This window comes from Rana temporaria, chromosome 7 (genome assembly GCF_905171775.1).
Source record: "Rana temporaria chromosome 7, aRanTem1.1, whole genome shotgun sequence".
Classification (NCBI taxonomy): Eukaryota; Metazoa; Chordata; class Amphibia; order Anura; family Ranidae; genus Rana; species Rana temporaria.
This window is the reverse complement of record NC_053495.1, coordinates 97669769-97688488: the sequence shown is the minus strand read 5'-3', so window position 1 is coordinate 97688488 and position 18720 is coordinate 97669769. Positions and strand designations below refer to the sequence as shown.

At 43.8% G+C, this 18720-nt stretch overlaps 2 protein-coding genes across 6 annotated transcripts in view; both read right to left on the bottom strand.

The window, feature by feature from the left end:
- The window catches only part of ATF6 (activating transcription factor 6), a 153981-nt gene extending 149723 nt beyond the window's left edge, over window positions 1-4258 (bottom strand). Inside the window, exon 1 of one of the 5 annotated variants that reach the window (XM_040359722.1) lies at window positions 4047-4258. In XM_040359722.1, coding sequence (XP_040215656.1) covers window positions 4047-4146 — 100 coding nt within the window. In that variant the 5' untranslated portion in view covers window positions 4147-4258. The remainder of the gene's footprint in view (window positions 1-4046) is intronic. The other 4 variants (XM_040359721.1, XM_040359723.1, XM_040359724.1 and 1 more) reach the window with 4 other exon arrangements.
- Window positions 4259-10990: 6732 nt separating this feature from the next.
- The window catches only part of DUSP12 (dual specificity phosphatase 12), a 55481-nt gene continuing 47751 nt past the window's right edge, over window positions 10991-18720 (bottom strand). The window contains exons 6-7 of the mRNA XM_040359720.1: window positions 14893-15070; window positions 10991-11308 (exon numbers count right to left, since the gene is read on the bottom strand). Coding sequence (XP_040215654.1) covers window positions 11162-11308; window positions 14893-15070 — 325 coding nt within the window. The 3' untranslated portion in view covers window positions 10991-11161. The remainder of the gene's footprint in view (window positions 11309-14892; window positions 15071-18720) is intronic.

Sequence of the window (18720 nt, the reverse complement as noted above, 5' to 3'; positions counted from 1 at the left end):
CAGAAAAATTGTCCGGTCGGACGTACAGACGACCGAACATGTCCGCTGAAACTGGTCTGCGGACCAGTTTTAGCAGACATGTTCGGTCGTGTGTACGGGGCCTTACAGATCAGTGTGTACCCCCGTCAGAACACAATAGCTCAGCAGAGGAGATCACCAACATTGGATGTGTTAGTATAGCGATTAGTAAGTTTGTTTGGCCCACTGAAGAAAAACAAAAACATAAAAAAAAAAACCCTTACTGTGTGTACCCAGGATTACCAGAACACAGATCGCAATAACCTGAGAACCTTCTGAAGGAATCTAAGATGGGAAAGGACCTGGGGGTCCTAGTAGATGATAGGCTCAGCAATAGCATGCAATGCCAAGCTGCTGCTAACAAAGTAAACAGAATATTGGCATACATTAAAGCGGAGCTCCACCCTAAAGTGGAACTTCCGTTGATCGGAACCCTCCCCCCTCCGGTATCACATTTGACACCTTTCAGGGGGAGGGGGGTGCAGATACCTGTTTAAAGGTATTTGCACCCAATTCCGGACACAGTTTGCGGGCAGGACGTCACCGATCCGCGACCGTGACTCGCGCATGCGCCGTAGGGAACCGGGCAGTGAAGCCGCAGCGCTTCACTTGCTGGTTCCCTCACCGAGGATGGCGGTGGGGGGGGGCATTTATGAAAGGCAAATCCACTTTGCACTACAAGCGCAAACTCCAAGTGTAAAGTGCAGTCGCTGTAAATCTGAGGGGGACATGCAAGGAAAATAAAAAGCAGCATTTAGCTTGCACATGATTGGATAATAAAATCAGCAGAGCTTCCCTCATCGTTCTAATCCCTCTCCACGCCATCCATATCTAAAAAGGTGTTGTCTTGAGATATAATTTAACTGATATATTGATATTTAATGGGCTGCATTCATTTGTGTCTTTCATACCTACCTAAAGTCCAGCTTAAGACCCTTTCACACTGAGGAGTTTTTCAGGCAGTACAGCGCTAAAAATAGAGCCTAAATACCGCCTGAAAAACTCCTGCACTGGATACTCAATGTGAAAGCCCGAGGGCTTTCACACTGAGGTGATGCGCTGGCGGGAGAGAAAAAAATCTCCTGCCAGCAGCATCTTTGGAGCGGTGAGAGGAGCGGCGTGTATACCGCTCCTTCCCATTTAAAACAATGGGAAACCGCGGCAATACCGCCTGCAATGCGCCTCTGCAGAGGCGCATTGCGGGCGGTATTAACCCTTAATCGGCCGCTAGCGGGGGTTAATACCGCACCACTAGCGGCCGAATCCTGCGGCAAATCCGACAGTATAGCGCCGATATTTTTAGCGGCGCTATACCGCCACCGCGCCTCGCGCCCCAGTGTGAAAGGGGCCTTAAACAATTACCAAGAGCTAAACCTTAATAGGTCACGCGTCATTACATTACAATTTATGCTATGTTCACATGCTATTGCACAGACAGGAAATACAAGTTTCTAACTTACAAACTCCTAAACACCTTATTGATATATAGCTACAAGTCTGACAACGCTATCACCCTAGGGAGTCTCCTCCTGCCACTTCTGTTCTGTACCACCATCTCCAAATATCCTGCATGTGCAAAACGTGCTGCACGCCCCTTCAAGACCTGCGACACGTCCGCGCACACGTGGGGGATACCCATGCATGGGAATCCCCTGCATATGTGTAGACATCGGGCACCTGGCAGAGGGCAGCGTCATGGCATACATGCACTCCTCAGAGAAAAAACAGACTCCCCGAGACTTGGGACATGGACATCCCAGGAGGAAGTGGGGCCCCTATGGAATTCTCACCTGGGTGAGGAAGGAGGAAGTTCTGAGCTACAGCATTAACCACTTAAGACCCGGACCATTATGCAGGTAAAGGACCTTGCCCCCTTTGTGCGATTCGGCACTGCGTCGCTTTAACTGACAATTGCGCGGTCGTGCGACGTGGCTCCCAAACAAAATTGGCATCCCTTTTTCCCCACAAATAGAGCTTTCTTTTGGTGGTATTTGATCACCTCTGCGTTTTGTTTTTTTGTGCTATAAACAAAAATAGAGCGACAATTTAAAAAAGAAAATGCAATATATTTTACTTTTTGCAATAATAAATATCCCCCAAAAAATATACTAAGAAAAACTTTTTTTTCCCCCTCAGTTTAGGCCGATGCTAATTTTATTTTTACCAAAAATATGTAGAAAAATACGTAATAAGCGTTTGATTGATTGGTTTGCACAAAATTTTGCAAAATTTATAGCGTTTACAAAATAGAGGATAGTTTTATGGCATTTTTATGAAAAAAAAAATTCTTACTACTAATGGCGGCGATCATCGTTTTTTTTCGTAACTGCGACATTATGGCGGACACTTTGGACACTTTTGACACATTTTTGGGACCATTGGCATTTTCACCGCGAAAAGTGCTATAAAAATGCACGATTACTGTGAAAATGACACTGGCAGTGAAGGGGTTAACCAGGATGGGGCGCTGTAGGGGTTAAGTGTGTTGTAAGGGAAGTGTTCTTACTGTGGGGGGGGGCGTGGGACCCATGGCTGGGTATCTTAAAGGGGACGTACCTGTACGCCCCTGTGCCCAGCCCTGCCATTCTGCCGACGTAAATAGTCGTGCAGCGGTCCTTAAGCGGTTAAAAAAAAAAAGAAGGGTACAAAACGTAATGAAACGTTCTAATCTTAGTGGGGCCAGTTCACACCATAGAAATGCAGTTTCAGATGCTTTTCTGCATGTGTGTTTTTAAAAAAAAAGTCCAGTACACCCCCCCCCCTCTCTTTTTTCTTAAAGAGGAGTTCCGCTCAAAAATGGAACTTCTGCTTTTCAGAACCCCCCCCCCCATTGGTGTCACATTTGTTACCTTTCGGGGGGGGGTAGCAGATACCTGTATATAATACAGGTATTTTACTCCCACTTCCAGGCATAGATACTCGAGCCACTCACGGGTATCTACGCCACTTCCGGCGCCTTCTCTGAACGACACCCCCCCCTGTTTTCTGGGAGACACACAGGTCCCAGAAGACAGCAGGGACCAGTGGGATCGTGCATGCGCAGTAGAGAACCAGAAAGTGAAACCGCAAGGCTGATTCCCTTACTGAAGATGGCGGCGGCAGCACCAGAGAGCCGAGCGACAGATCGGCTTCGAGAGATGACATCAAGGGCACCCTGGACAGGTAAGTGTCCTTATTTTAAAAGTCAGCAGCTGCAGTATTTGTAGCTGCTGACTTAAAAAAAAAAATTTTAGGCAGAACTCCGCTTTAACCATAAAGAAGGACGTGTGTATTCCAATGTGTTTTTGAAGTGCCTGGCAACGTTCCAGTGCAGGAAAAATGCAGCAAGTTCTACTTTTTTTTCCTGGAACTGGAAGCACTGGTGCCATTGCCATTGAAAACCATATAACCCACCTACCTAAAAAAACGCACTGGGCTGCAAGTGGTGTGAACTGGCCCTTAGGATTAGTTTACACCAGGGACACCCCTCGCCAGCCCACTGGAGAAAGATGCCGCCTCCTCACCACCCGTTATATCCTTGTGATGTCACAACCCTTGACATTGTGCACAGGGGCAGTGCAGCCCCCTGGCGCTGCATTCACATCTGCGCCTTCTGTACACGTTCCCGGGAACACGCAGCTTTATTAATTGCCAATATGCATTCCAAACGTGGCCAAAAAACGAACAGTAAAAAAAAAAAAAACGCACCAAACTCTATGCCAAAAAAAAGTGCCAGGAGCTCCTTTAACAAGTTTATCAGCCCATTCAAAGGACTAGACAACTCTGTGTGAAAAAATGTGGCAGTGTGAAAGGGGCATTACACTCAAACCCATCATGCTCACCCGCAGTGCTGCCCACTGAGCATTATAGTGCCCTGTCACAGAATTCTATGAGTGGGTGGGGGTCCTGGTTATCATGTGTGAGGATAGGATTATAATGACATGGGTACCCAGCAGAGCTCGCCTTCCCTCAGGATCCTGAGGTGACATCATTGACGTTTATTATGCAATACAAAGTAATAGAGCCCTGTCACCTCTCCCTATACTCACTCCATGCCAGCTGATCCAGGGAATGCATTCCCACCTGGCCACCTCCCGGCCCCGGACCCTGGAGTCTACCACACATCGGATTCTCCACCTCCATGGCCATAGAATATGCTCTCCACACCGTCCGCAATGTATTTCCGCACCGACCGACTGCTATATACACGTCTGCCTTCTCCAAGCAACATGAATGACGAGCTACGGCGTCCGGGCTGGCTCAAAACACCTGCTAGTGCGCATGCGTAAGGGGAGTGTGGAAAACGTGCTTATTAGTTCCATGTAAATAGTGAGATTTCCCCAGAACGCGCCCTGTGTAATCCACTTACTACTATGACACTTCCGTGTACACGGGGAGATGTGTGTGTGTGTGCTGTACAAGGCTTTCTATACCATACTACACCTCGTTCCTCCTCATTTTGGTCTGATCTATATAGATGGATAGAAAATGCAATTTTTTTATCTTTCAAACAGGGTTTCCAGTACTAAACCTTTCATCCAATTTCTAAATTGCTGCATTTATACATTTCAGAAGCCAATATAAAGGAATAGTAGTGATAAAAAACAAAAACACTTGTGGGTTTAAATAATCTCTTTTTTTTTTTTTTGTGTAATTCTTCTTTAACCACTTGACCTCCGGAAGATTTTCCCCCTTCCTGACCAGGCCCTTTTTTTGCGATACGGCACTGTGTAACTTTAGCTGAAAATGGCGCAGTCGTGCGACGATATACCCAAATAAAGTTAAAGAGTAGTAAAGGTTTGTTTTTTATTTTCTAAATAGGTTCCTTTAAGCTAGTGCATTGTTGGTTCACTTACCTTTTCCTTCCATTTCCCTTCTAAATGATTTTTTTCTTTGTCTGAATTTCTTACTTCCTGTTTCTCCTCAGTAACATTGCCCCCTGTTTTGGCTGGGGGTTAGTCAGCCAGAACAGCTTACTGAGGAGGAACAGGAAGTGAGAAATTCAGACAAAGAAAAAAAAACATTTAGAAGGGAAATGGAAGGAAAAGGTAAGTGAACTAACAATGCACTGCTTAAAGGAACCTATTTAGAAAATAAAAAAGAAAACCTTTACAACCCCTTTTTCCCCACAAATTGAGCTTTCTTTTGTTGGTATGTTTGCTCTATAAACCAAAAAAAAGACCATCAATTAAAGTGGAGGTTCACCCGATTTTATGACTTTCGCTTAAAAAGTAGTCCCCCCGATGTACATCACTAGTTCGCAGTTTAAATAATTTTAAAAAAATTTGATACCTTATTTATGTGTCTTCAACCAGGCACTTCCTGGTTTTAGCTGTGCGGGACTGGGCGTGTCGGCGATCACCCCAATGGATTATGGGATTGATCACATGTGTCTCTTCACTATGACGAGCACAAGAACTTGTCTGCTGGTCACAGCGGGGAGTGTCCTTTTCAGGACGCTGCCGGCCGTTGTCATAGCAACTATGCAGTGTTGACGGCGCGGCTCGCCGTCACACTGCGCAGAGCGGTGAATGCTGGGACAGCATTCACCGCATCCCGGAAGAATATACAGGAGGGCTTCAGAGTGCCCACAATTAAGATGGCAATGTCCATCATAAATTTTTATAAAATATCCTTTTTGGTGACATCGTCCTCCTAGCGGCTGCGAGTATGGGACTGGTGAGTACAAGTTTCTTTGTACGATCATCGTTACAAATTTAAAAAAAAAAAAAAGTTTTCCTGCGGAACTCCCGCTTTAAAAAAAAAAAAATAATAATAATAAATAAATATATTCTTTTTTTTTTTTTTTTTTTACTTTCTGTTATAAAACATCCAGTAAAAAAAATTTAGGCCAATTATGTAATTTTTTTGGGTAAAACAAAAAATCACAATAAGCGTATATTGATTGGTTTGCGCAAAAATTAGGACGTCTACAAAATATGGGACATATTTATAGAATTTTTTTTTTTTTTTAGTAGTAATGGCGGCAATCAGCGACTTATAGCCAAACTGCGATATTGTGATGGACAAATTGGACACTGAAATTTTTTGGGGACCAGTGACACTATTACAGTGATTAGTGCTAAAAAAATATACTGTCACTGTACTAATGACACTGGCTGGGAAGGGGTTAACATTAGGGACGATAAAAAAAGGTTAACTGTGTGCCTAGCCAGTGTTTATGTGTACTGTATGTGCTGCTTTTACTAGGGGAAGAGATGGATTGTACACAGCAGGAGTCTGTCTGCAATGATTCATGGCCGGGACCTACTGATCTGCTGTGTGCAATCACAGCCCAGAGCCCTGTGTTGATAATCAACACATGGCTCTGTTAACCACTTAAAGTGGGAGTTCACATTCAGCTGAGTTGTCCTAATGACAATCGGCTGTTTTTTTTCCCCCGTACATACCGACTTTCACCGCCGCTTCCGGGTATGTTGACTTCGGGACTGGGCGTTCCTATCTGATTGACAGGCTTCCAACCGTCTCATACAGCGCGTCACGGGTTGCCGAAAGAAGCCGAACGTCGGTGCGGCTCTATACGGCGCCTGCGCACCGACGTTCGGCTTCTTTCGGCAACTCGTGACGCGCAGTATGCGACGGTCGGAAGCCTGTCAATCAGATAGGAAGCCCAGTCCCGCACAAGACATACCCGGAAGCGGCGGTGAAAGTCGGTATGTACGGAAAAAAAAAAAAACAGCCGATTGTCATTAGGACAACTCGGCTGATTGTAATGTTAAAAATTGATTTTTTGGGTGAACCTCCACTTTAAGGACTGAGCCTCTTTCTGAGATTTGGTGTTTACAAGTTAAAAACATTTTTTTTGCTAGAAAATTACTTAGAAAAAAATATATATAATATTTGGAGGTTCTAACACCCTAGAGGATAAAATGGCGGTCGTTGCAATACTTTTTGTCACACCGTATTTGCGCAGCGGTCTTACAAGCGCACTTTTTTGGGCAAACATTCACTTTTTTTTAATTATGAGACAACAGTAAAGTTAGCCCAATTTTTATATTGTGAAAGATAATGTTACACTGAGTAAATTGATACCCAACATGTCACACTTCAAAGTTGCGCCGGCTCGTGGAATGGCGACAAACTGCATGTTTTCAGTTACAGAGGAGGTCTATTGCTAGAATTCTTGCTCTCACTCTTATGATCACGGCGATACCTCACGTGTGGTTTGAACACCGTTTTCATATGCAGGCTCTGCTCACATATGCGTTCGCTTCTGCACACAAGCTCAGGGCCCCTCTCCCGCCGCTGATAAAAGAGGTCTTGTGGCAAATCCGCCACAGAGACCACTTTTATCTGAAAGCTGACCACCCGCTCTTGAAGAGGATACCGGGATTATGGTAGCTAGCTGCTATAACGACGGCGGGCAGTCCGTAAGTGGATAAACATGCATTTAAACAACAAGTTTACAAGCACATATACTACGCACCTGCCTTCCAAGCAGTCAACAACACTTTAAAGCAAACTGCTATCCATCCAGGAGTGTATCAACTTACTATTGTACAGTTCCCCCAGATAAGCAGTAAATATGCAGCATATAATCATGACTTGTCTGCCCCACAGTTATCCCATAGTAAGTACTCACGTTTTGTTAGTATCCATGGGTTGCTGTTATGTCTCCAGAGTCCCTTCCACTTCCTGCCTATATGAAAATAGGCCATACTGAGCAAGCCTGTGCTCTCTAGCCCAGACGACTAAAAAGTCGTCTGGGCTAGAGTCCTGCTGCAGGACTCTGAACATAACAGTCCAATCTTCACCCATCACAGCAAGCTTTGTCATAAAAGACCTTCAGAGACTGGGTCCCCCATATCTGGGGTCCACTCCCCTGGACCTGTATAGCACCCTACAGGAAAGCACCTTGGTCAGAACAAACACTGCACAGGGTTCCATTACACAGGGTCCAGCGCCAGAAGGCTGCATTACAGGCAAAACCTTGAGGAATCTTCTCTCCTTCGATTGAGGCTCGGGTACCATCCATTTTGGCTGATAGCTTTTTCGAATGGATCCAATTGAAGTCCATGATTCTTAATAGAATTTTCCAGAACCCCAAGTATGCTCCAAGAGCACGTCACATCAGTGACCATCCACCTAACAGACACTGGCGAAAAAACGGAGGTACTTCTTGCGTAACAGGGGTTATATAGGGGAGGACTTCTTGTTTGATTGCTTTACCAGCATCCATTCACCAGCAGGTGGTGTATAACCCAGTTAGTTAATATGGCTGCTCTGTGTCCCGTGACGTATGATAAAGAAAAAGGGTTGTGCTCACGGCAAAACAGGGGGGGTGCATTAGTGTCAGTTGAGGGCCTAGGTGCTTAGTGGGAGTATTTCTGTTCAGTGGGAGCAAAGGGAGAACATTGGTACCAGTGGGTGGAATTGGTACTCTGTGGAGGGGCATTGGTGTCAGTGGGGGATATTGGTGACCTGTAGGATCCTGGAATTGTGTTGAGATTCCCAGAACAGTCATGTGGAATCCAAACTGTTAGGAGGGATGTGTATAGCAGCATAACGTAGAGTAGGGTGGAGTATAATGTTGAAGTGCAATAGTGCATATAGAGTATCAAAGGTACAGCTTAGTATGCAGACTGTATCAGTCTGGAATATGTAACATACAGCACAGCCCAGACACAAGCTCATATGAGTACAAGAGCAAAAGAACAGTAAAGTGTAAAATATAGTCGATTCTTGTTTATAATTTACTATGCGATCCCTCCCCATATTCTGCCAATTATACACTAAACTGCAGCATTTCTTGATTCTCAGGACAAACGGTCACTCTTCCTGTCAAATACTTCTGCGATGCTTATGTGTTGCGTCTTTCCTTCCCTCCCAGTCCAATGTGGCTCCCTCATGTGCTCCTTTACACCTCCTCCACCATATTTTCTTCTATTCAACATCGATGCTGTAGTACCCATCTCTTTTAACTTCCATAATATAACATTACCATTCCTGTAGCCTCTCCTCAATCCCTCTCCCAATTGTGACAGCGGGCCATGTCATTCATTCGCAGAGTATTGTGAATAGGGGAACTACAACTCAATGAACTACCAGGGCTCTAATGAGCACTCTTATGCCTAGTACACATGATCGTTTTTCCCGTCGGTAAACTGCCGTGTTTTCCTTTGGCCGGGAAACCGGACGTGTGTATGCTCCTTAGCAAGGTTTTCCTGACAGGAAAACTGCTGTTTAAAAAATTAGAACATGTTCTCTTTTCTCGCCGCGAATCGCGTCAGTTTTTTCCCCGCAGTTTTCCTATGGGAAACACTGCGAGGGAGCATACACACGGCCGGTTTTCCCGACCAAAGTTCTCCTGGCAGTTTTCCTGTCGGGAAAACCAGCCATGTGTACAGGGGAAAAGGGACCGAGCCGGTTCCCGGTGGTCTTTTGACCGTCGGGAAAACCGATCGTGTGTACTAGGCATTAGTAGTTCATTCATGCTTCCTGTCATTCGGTAACTGTCTCCAAAAACATGTGCATTTTTTATTTTTATCTTTAAGTAAAATCGTATCCGTTAATATATTGTCTTCTTAGCTACTAGCAAATATATACATATTCACAAACCACACAAATTTGTGAGGGCTTGCATTTTGTTGAGTGTAATAATTTAGTCAAGGAGCATACATAAAACAGAGAGCTTGTTAAAGACACTGAAGAGTCAAAAGTAGAGAAAAAAAAGGAAAAGAAAGAAAGCAGAGATCAGAAACCTGTTGCAGAGGAAGATGAAAAAGGTTGCAGAGGTGGAGGAAAAGGAGAGTGGGTACTGGGTCAATGGAGGAGTAAGGGAATGGAGAAGGTGGAATAACACCACAGTAGTAGTCTTTGAGAAGGAGGGGGGCAGTGGAGACCTGAGTGTGGTGGAAAAGAAAGAGAAGGGGACCAGACAATGTAAGGGGAGAGAATGGAGGCATCAAATTTGCAGACAGAAGAAAACTGGAGGGTGGTCACGGAACAGGAGACAACAAAATAGCCTTTCTTTCTTAATGAAGAACTTCAGGTTTTCACACAATTGACATAGCTTGTTTGGGGCAGCGTGAGGCTGCTGGATGTGCGGTATAAACTGTATGTAACTGTGCTGTATTCCATCAATGAATACAAAGCTTCCTCTGATTGACCGAGTCAGAGGATGAGACATCATCAGCCCGACTCAGCCAATCAGAGGTAGCTTTGTACTTATTGATAGAATACAGCACTCACTGTAAATGGCTGAGCTCCGTTGCCATAGACTCTCCCCTGTATTCTAAGTATGACAAAGGAAGTCTTCGCTCACACCCGCAACACAGTACGGAATGCTGTATGTAGCCACAGCTACATACAGTTTATACCGCACATCCAATGGTCTCACAGGGTCATTTGGGCTAGCTTGGTAAATTGTGTGAAAACCTGGAGTTCTTGGCCATACATGTAGTGAATTTCACTCATAGGGTGGCCCTGTCAGGTGCCTCCTGCCCGACATCTCTTGATTGAAAAATGTATGGAGCAAGGCAGAAATTTGTCATCTGAACATTGCTTGCACCCAGATGCTGTCAAAATACAAAGCCACAGCAGGAGAGTCATCCACTCACGCTGTATTGCGTGGATGGAGGTAACGATTCGATTCTTTACAATCTGCTTGCTGTTGGTATGTGGTCATTAGGGACGAGCTCTGTGTGTTCACACAGTCCATGCGCAGAGCCCGCCAGGAAGTCTGCTAGGCGCTGCGCTAATCACAGGCAGGGAGAGATATTCCCGATGCTCGGCTGCAGAGATCAGGAAATTTCTCCCTGCCTGTGGTTATTCGCAGCACCGCGCAGACTTCCTAGCGGGCTCTGCGCATAGACTGTGCAAACACGCCAGAGCTCATCCCTAATGGCCATCTTTAGTAGCAAAGTAGTAACAAAATGTAATTAATTATGCTTTGTCCTCAGTTAAAATGTATAAATAAAAATATGAAAATCAGCTCTTGGAAAACCATATGTTAAGAAAACATGGAGACCAATTTGGTTTTATTTTTTAAACCTTTAATGTCGCATACTGCTAACTATAGTTTTTCCTTAAAAGGAATGATTGGTGATAATGTTACATTGACACTTGCTGTACAGTAAAAAAATTATTGTATTACATTTTTTAGCATTATAGTTATGTGTATCAGTCCTGGTTTATGAACCTATCACCTTCCACAGATAAGCAAAGGCTTCACCTCATCAACTCTGTTCTTATGCACCTGGAATGCTGGAGTCACCCACTGACCACAAGAACACTGTTCTCCATACCAGTTAAATGAGCCCAATTTTGAGTGACACCTGGGGCAGAGGAGCTGAAAAGATATAAAGTATCAGTATGAATAATATATAGTAGGTGAATTAAGCAGTAATTCAGGGAGGAAAACAGATAACTCACTTTGACAAGTGTAGAAATTATTTAAAAAAATTATTGTGAAAAAAACCTTTGACATATAAATCCAGCAAGGTCTTTACAAGCCCACCCATGACCAATTACAGGTGAGAACCCCAGAGGGGATCCCCGATGATTGCAAGAAGAAGCCCCAATAAAAGCAATGGGGAGGCTGTCAGCTCCTGCAGCGATTACATTTGAGTGATTGGCTCTGGAGGCAGACAGCCTTTGTCCAGGGCTGATCAGTTGCATGTGCTGCATGAGAGATTATATGGGAGTGGCTGTGATTCGTTGTGGGAGCCAGGCCCCTCCCAGTGCATTCAATGGGGCTGCCTCCTGCAATTAATCATCGTGGAACCCCAGTTATTTCCACACATTTTTATTATTATATGGGATTTAAATAGCGCCAACAGTTTGCAGAGTTCTACTACATGAGGGCAGACAGTACAGTTACAGGGGGAAATCAGAGGGCCCTGCTCATTAGAGTCAACAATCTAAAAGGGAGGGTCAAATTATACAAACGGTAATAACTGTAGGGGATGAGCTGATAGAGAAAATAAAAGTACAGTTCTGGGGGCAGGATAGGCCTCTCTAAAAAGAAGGGTTTTCAGGGATCATCTAAAAGTAGATAGCCAGACAGATTGGGGTAGGGAGTTCCATAGGATGGGAGAAGTTCAGGAAAATGCCTAGAGGGGGAGTATGGGAGGAGATGACAAGGAAGCTATAGAGCAGGAGGTCTTGAGTGGAATGGAGAGAAAAATTTGGTGGGTATTCTGAGACTAGGTTAGTGATGTAGCTAGGGGCCAAGTTGTGGATGGCTTTGGAAAAGAATAGCTAGGGACGAAATTTGGCCCCTAATGAAATGTAAAGCCAAAACGCACCAGGTCATGCTCCAGCAGCTATATTTATTAAAAAAAACACACAATAATATGTACACAATTGCACACACTTATTATTGTGACAATGTACCGGCACTGAGTGTATTCAACGCTGCACTGGATGCAAGGGAAGATGGCAGCCGTCGCATTAAAACCCAGAAGCGACGTGATAACCAGACATACCCGCCTCAGCAAGTTTTATCCAGATTGGACATTCTCGGGAAGACCATCAGAAGCGATAGTGTATATATTTTTTTGAAGTAGATAGAGATATACAGTATCTCACAAAAGTGAGTACACTGCTCACATTTTTGTAAATATTTTATTATATTTTTTCCATCTGACAACACTGAATAAATGACACTTTGCTACAATATGAAATAGTGAGTGTACAGATTGTATAACAGTGTACATTTTCTGTCCCTTAAAAATAACTCAACACACAGCTATACATGTGCAAACCACTGGCAACAAAAGTGAGTACACTCCTAAGTGAAAATTTCCAAAATGGGCCCAAATTCAATATTCAAAGTCAATATTTTGTTGTGGCGACCATTATTTTTCAGCACTGCCTTAACCCCTATGGGTATGGAGTTCACCAGAGCTTCACAGGTTTACACTGGAGTTCTTTTCAACTCCTCCATGACAACATCACGGAGCTGAGGGACCTTGCACTCCTCCACCTTACGTTTAAGGATGTCCTACAGATGCTCAATAGGATTTAGGTCTGGAGACATGCTTGGCCAGTCCATCACCTTTACACTCTTCTTTAGCAAGGCAGTGGTCATCTTGGAGGTGTGTTTGGGGTTGTTATGTTGGAATACTTTCCCTGCAGCCCAGTCTCCAAAGGGAGGGGATCATGCTCGGCTTCAGTATGCTCGACATCATTTGAACCAAATAATTTTATCTTGGTCTCATCAGACCACAGGACACGGTTCCAGTAATCCATGTCCTTAGTCTGCTTGTCTCCAGCAAACTGTTTGCAGGCTTTCTTGTGCATCATCTTTAGAAGAAGCTTCCTTGTGGGACAATAGCCATGCAGAACAATATGATGCAGCATGTGGCTTATAGTCTGAGCACTGACAGGCTGACCCCCCCCCCCCCCCTTCAACCTCTGCAGCAATGGTGGCAGCACTCCCATGTCTATTTCCCAAAGATAACCTCTGGATATGACGCTGAGCTTGTGCACTCAACTTCTTTGGTCGACCATGGAGAGGCCTGTTCTGAGTGGAACTTCCAGTGACCAGTATGAGAGAGTGAGAGCGATAACACCAAATTTAACACAGCTGCTCCCCATTCACACCTGAGACCTTATAACACTAACGAGTCACATGACACCGGGGAGGGAAAATAGCTCATTGGGCCCAATTTGGACATTTTCACTTAGGGGTGTACTCACTTTTGTTGCCAGCGGTTTAGACAATAATGGATGTGTGTTTTGAGAGGGCAGCAAATTTACACTCTTATACAAGCTGTGCACTCACTACTTTACATTGTAGCAAAGTGTAATTTATTTAGTGTTGTCAATAAAATATTTACAAAAATTAGAGGGGTGTACTCACTTTTGTGAGATATGGTGTATGTATAAAATATATTTATTTATAGCAGCAGCACAGTGTATTGGTATATAATCTATTCATAGTTTTAGTGTTAGTGTCTTTTGGTGTACATTGCTCTTTTATTCTTCTTGGCTTTATTCTTTCATCATAACTCTTCTGATCATAGCTGCTTATAGCTACCACAGGTTCGGATTGGTTGACTTCTTATCTGCCCCTTGGGGACCCCCAAGAAAAAAAGATGCAGAGCCAGACTGTAGTGTTGCTTCGGTCACTGGATTCTGCATTTGGCGATCACATAGGCACAACAGTTAGCCATAGGGTGCTATATAGGTCCTGAGCGGTCGTCCATCCACCAGTGGATCCCTGACCCTGAAATCACCTTAGGACATCTAAGAACCATGGAAGGGTTTCAAACTGTTTTGGGACTTTTATTTAATCTGCTTTATAACACCATGAGAGCAATTTCTAGAGATGTCTTTTATGGATTTTTTGCTTCACATATTGTAGTGGAGATATGGTTGACAACGTTTTTAATTTTTAAGTTCTGAAAAAAACGATTTTTTGTTGAGCAGGGACACATCTTACAATCTAAATTTAGGTGGAGGATCCCAATCATCTTTCGACTCCCAGGGCCCAAGACGTCGCGGTAAGTCAGGGCTACGGCCCTATCTAAGTTTCCAGGGTGCTGCCACTCCAGACCTTTAAGGGTTGAAAATGGGGCACCCCAAAAAAATATACTATTTTACGGAAGGTATAAAATCAGAGAACCAACCTACTTCAACATTCTTTTCTGAATTATTTTTTTCCTCTTTCATGCAGAAATCTTATCAATAACACAGTTGTGATCTTTTAGGTTAAAGAGGCCATTTCAGAGTGTTAGTTTTTTTTTTAAAGAGGTAGGCTGTGCTCTTTTATTGCACAGTTTAAATATGATATGAACACTTATCAAAAACGTATGGACATCCCAGGGGCGTACAGTCTAATTTTCTTTATGTGGAATGGACACCGACTGCCTCTAAATGTACAGAGAATGTCTAGGGAAATGAAGATTATACATTTTCCAAATTTACCTGCCCATCCAATACTCCCAAAAGACTTTCCTCCATCCACTGCACAGGTTCTACAAAGTATGAGGTGCATTTGGTAGAGTCTGAGCCATTTAATACTGAAAATCTTTTATGAGCAAACGCCACAGGTCCAGCGCCTAAAGAGTGATTTAAAATGCTTTCTGCACGGAATAAGGAACGCCTGCGGGAAAAAAAAACATTAAGGTAAAAAAAAAAAAAAAAAAGACAAAATCTATTGTTTCAAACTACTCATATAACTAACGCTAACAACTACTAGCCAAAAACTGAACAAAAACACCACAATTATATCCTTAGAAATTTTGTTCTGTGTGACATAGGAAAACAAACAAACATGACTTAAAGTGGATGTAAACCCGCTCTCATCCTTTCCAAACTACTGCCATAGTGCTGATCTATAAGTATATAAATGCCTCCTGCATGTATCCTTACCTGTCAAATGTCTCCCCTCTGTCTCTTATAAGAACTGAAAAACTGCAGATTCTGTGGGTGGGTCTGTTGTCTGGAGCTCTGTGGGTGGAGTTGTGATGTCAGTAGACTCCCCGCCCTCCTCTACACTCCCCTTGTCAACATGCATTTTTTCCTGTGTATTCCTTACACTAAATTCTGCTATGATCACTAACATCCAGTCAAAATCCAGAAAAGTAACCACATGACTTCAGAAAAGGAGTGGGGGTGGGAATTAAAAAATAATGCCTGTCTCCAGGCTAGTGCATGAGATATGTAAATAACCCGTCACTCACAGCAAGGGGGCGGAACGGACTAAGGTTTTTCTCTGTAAATCCATTTTTTTTTTTTGTGTGTAATCAGTATTTATTAAAGGAATAAGAAGAGGAAAAAAAGACATACAAAACATAGGACAGACATGTCCAATGGGGTATCATTTGCTAATCTTGTGGCCTTGCAGCGCATAAACAAATCGCACTATACAGGCATAGAGAAACAATAATAAGTGCAATTATAATCTCAGGGGTCACTGCAGCGGCCAACATCCAAACGGACACCAGCAGCCACGTCGGCTCGCAGGGCAGCAGGGTAGTCAGGAGGGCAGTAGCCCAAGAGGGCGTGGGGGTAGGCTACAACAGAGTGGAGCATTAAAAGAGGGGGAAAAACTAGGGTAGCCGCCGAACCACCTGAACCCGGGTACGAACCAGGCCGGCGGTCGTATGAGCGCCATGGCAAAGGGAAAAAACAAGGGGGGCGAAAAGACCCCAGGGCCCAGGCCCGGACCCGCAGCCCACGGCCGGGGTGGAGGGGGGGGGCACCAAGGCCTCCAACTAACCACCCACCACCTCCCCAATGAGCCAGAGGGGCCCGGACCAGGGGACCAGAGAAGGCACTCAGGCGGGACTACGGGATTAACAGCAGTCCAACAATGTGCTCCAATTAACCTCTTATTACACCCAACATATTCAACATAAAAGCCCCACTGGTAATGATTCACAAAAAAAAGGAAAAAAGAGAAGGAGGTCTCAGAGAAGAGCAACTAAAGATGGAGGGTGTAGCAGAAAAGGGAGAGGAGGAGGAGTAAAGAAGAAAGAAAAAGAGAAAAAGAGGGAAAAGGGAAAAGAACAGTGCGTACCTCAGAAGCTGTCAAAGAACGTGTCCATCTCCACACCGGGCGCATCTCTCCAGTCCAGAACTCCAGTACCATTAGACCACCTTAGCAACTAACCATTAAGGGGCCTGGCCTCTCCTCCACCGAGAGCCTGCAACCTGCGAGCCTTAAGGGAGGGTTCCGCCAAGCTCCAGCAGAGCCACGTCTAGACTAGAGGGGACAAAATTAGGGTCCGAGACATATTCCGTCCACGGCGCCCTAATGGCAAAGTGTTGTTCGTGGCGATCACGACAGGTCGCCACCCAATTCTCAGCCTCTCCGATGGCACTCACCACTCGGATCCAGTCCTCACGACCAGGAACCCTGGTCTGCCTCCAAAAAGTCGGAAGCAGTCTCCTGGCTGCATTAAGCAGAAAATCAGTTTTATTTCACTGAACTATAAAAAAGAGCTAGAATAACTTTGTGTGGAAAGACTGGGCACAGATGATAGGAAATCTTATACTGTACATTGTGACATCAAAAAATAAAAATAAATTAATTCCGGGTTTACATCCACATTAACCACTTTCCCACCGGACCATTTGTCAGCCTTAAGACCAGAGGTGTTTTTACAATTTTCCACTGCGCTGCTTTAACTGGTAATTGCGCGGCCATACAATGTTGTACCCAAACAAAATTTGCGTCCTTTTTTTCCCACAAATAGAGCTTTCTTTTAATGGTATTTGATTGCCTCTACTTTTCGGGAGCCTAGCCGCGTACGGGGCCCCGAAAACCAAGCACCGCCTTCAGGATTTCTAAGGGCGCAAATTTTTGATTTCACTCCTCGCTGCCTATCACAGTTTCGGAGGCCATGGAATTCCCAGATGGCACACAACCCCCCCAAATGACCCCATTTTGGAAAGTAGACACCCCAAGCTATTTGCTGAGAGGCATGGTGAGTATTTTACAGCGCTCATTTATTTTTGAAAATGAAGAAAGATATATATATATTTTTTTTTTTTTCTTTTTTCAATTTTCAAATCTTTGTGACAAAAAGCAAGATCTGCAAAATACTCAACATACCTCTCAGCAAATAGCTTGGGGTGTCTACTTTCCAAAATGGGGTCATTTGGGGGGGTTTTGTGCCATCTGGGCATTCCATGGCCTCCGAAACTGTGATAGGTAGTGAGGAGTGAAATCAAAAATTTACACCCTTAGAAAGCCTGAAGGCGGTGCTTGGTTTTTGGGGTCCCGTACGCGGCTAGGCTCCCAAAAAGTCTCACACATGTGGTATCCCCGTACTCAGGAGAAGCAGCAGAATGTATTTTGGGGTGTAATTCCACATATGCCCATGGCATGTTTGAGCAATATATCATTTAGTGACAACTTTGTGCAAAAAAAATAAAATAAAATAATAATAATTCTCTTTCCTACAACTTGTGTCAAAATATAAAATATTCCATGGACTCGAGATGCCTCTCAGCAAATAGCTTGGGGTGTCTACTTTCCAAAATGGGGTCATTTGGGGGGGTTTTGAACTGTCCTGGCATTTTATGAACAACATTTAGAAGCTTATGTCACACATTACCCACTCTTCTAACCACTTGAAGAAAAAGCCCTTTCTGACACTGTTTGTTTACATAATAACATATTATTTTTTTGCAAGAAAGTTAAGTTGAACCCCCAAACATTATATATTATTTTAAAGCAAAGGCCCTACAGATTAAAATGGTGGGTGTTGCATTTTTTTTTACCACGCAGTATTTGCGCAGCGATTTTTCAAATGCATTTTTTTGGGCAAAAATACATATTTTTTTATTTTAATGCACTAAAACACACTATATTGCCCAAATGTTTGATGAAATAAAAAAGATGATCTTAGGCCGAGTACATAGATACCAAACACGACATGCTTTAAAATTGCGCACAAATGCGCAGTGGCGACAAACTACATACATTTTTAAAAGCCTTTAAAAGCCTCTACGGGTTACCACATTAGATTTACAGAGGAGGTCTACTGCTAAAATTACTGCCCTCGATCTGACCTTCGCGGTGATACCTCACATGCATGGTACAATTGCTGTTTACATATGACGCCAAACCGACGCTTGCGTTTGCCTTTGCGCAAGAGCAGGGGGGGACAGGGGTGCTTTTTTTTTTTTTTATTATTATTTAATTTGCTTTTTTAATTTTATTTTAAACTGTTCCTTACTTTTTTTTATTATTTTTATAATTTTTATTGCCATCTTAGGGCATGTAAATATCCCCTATGATAG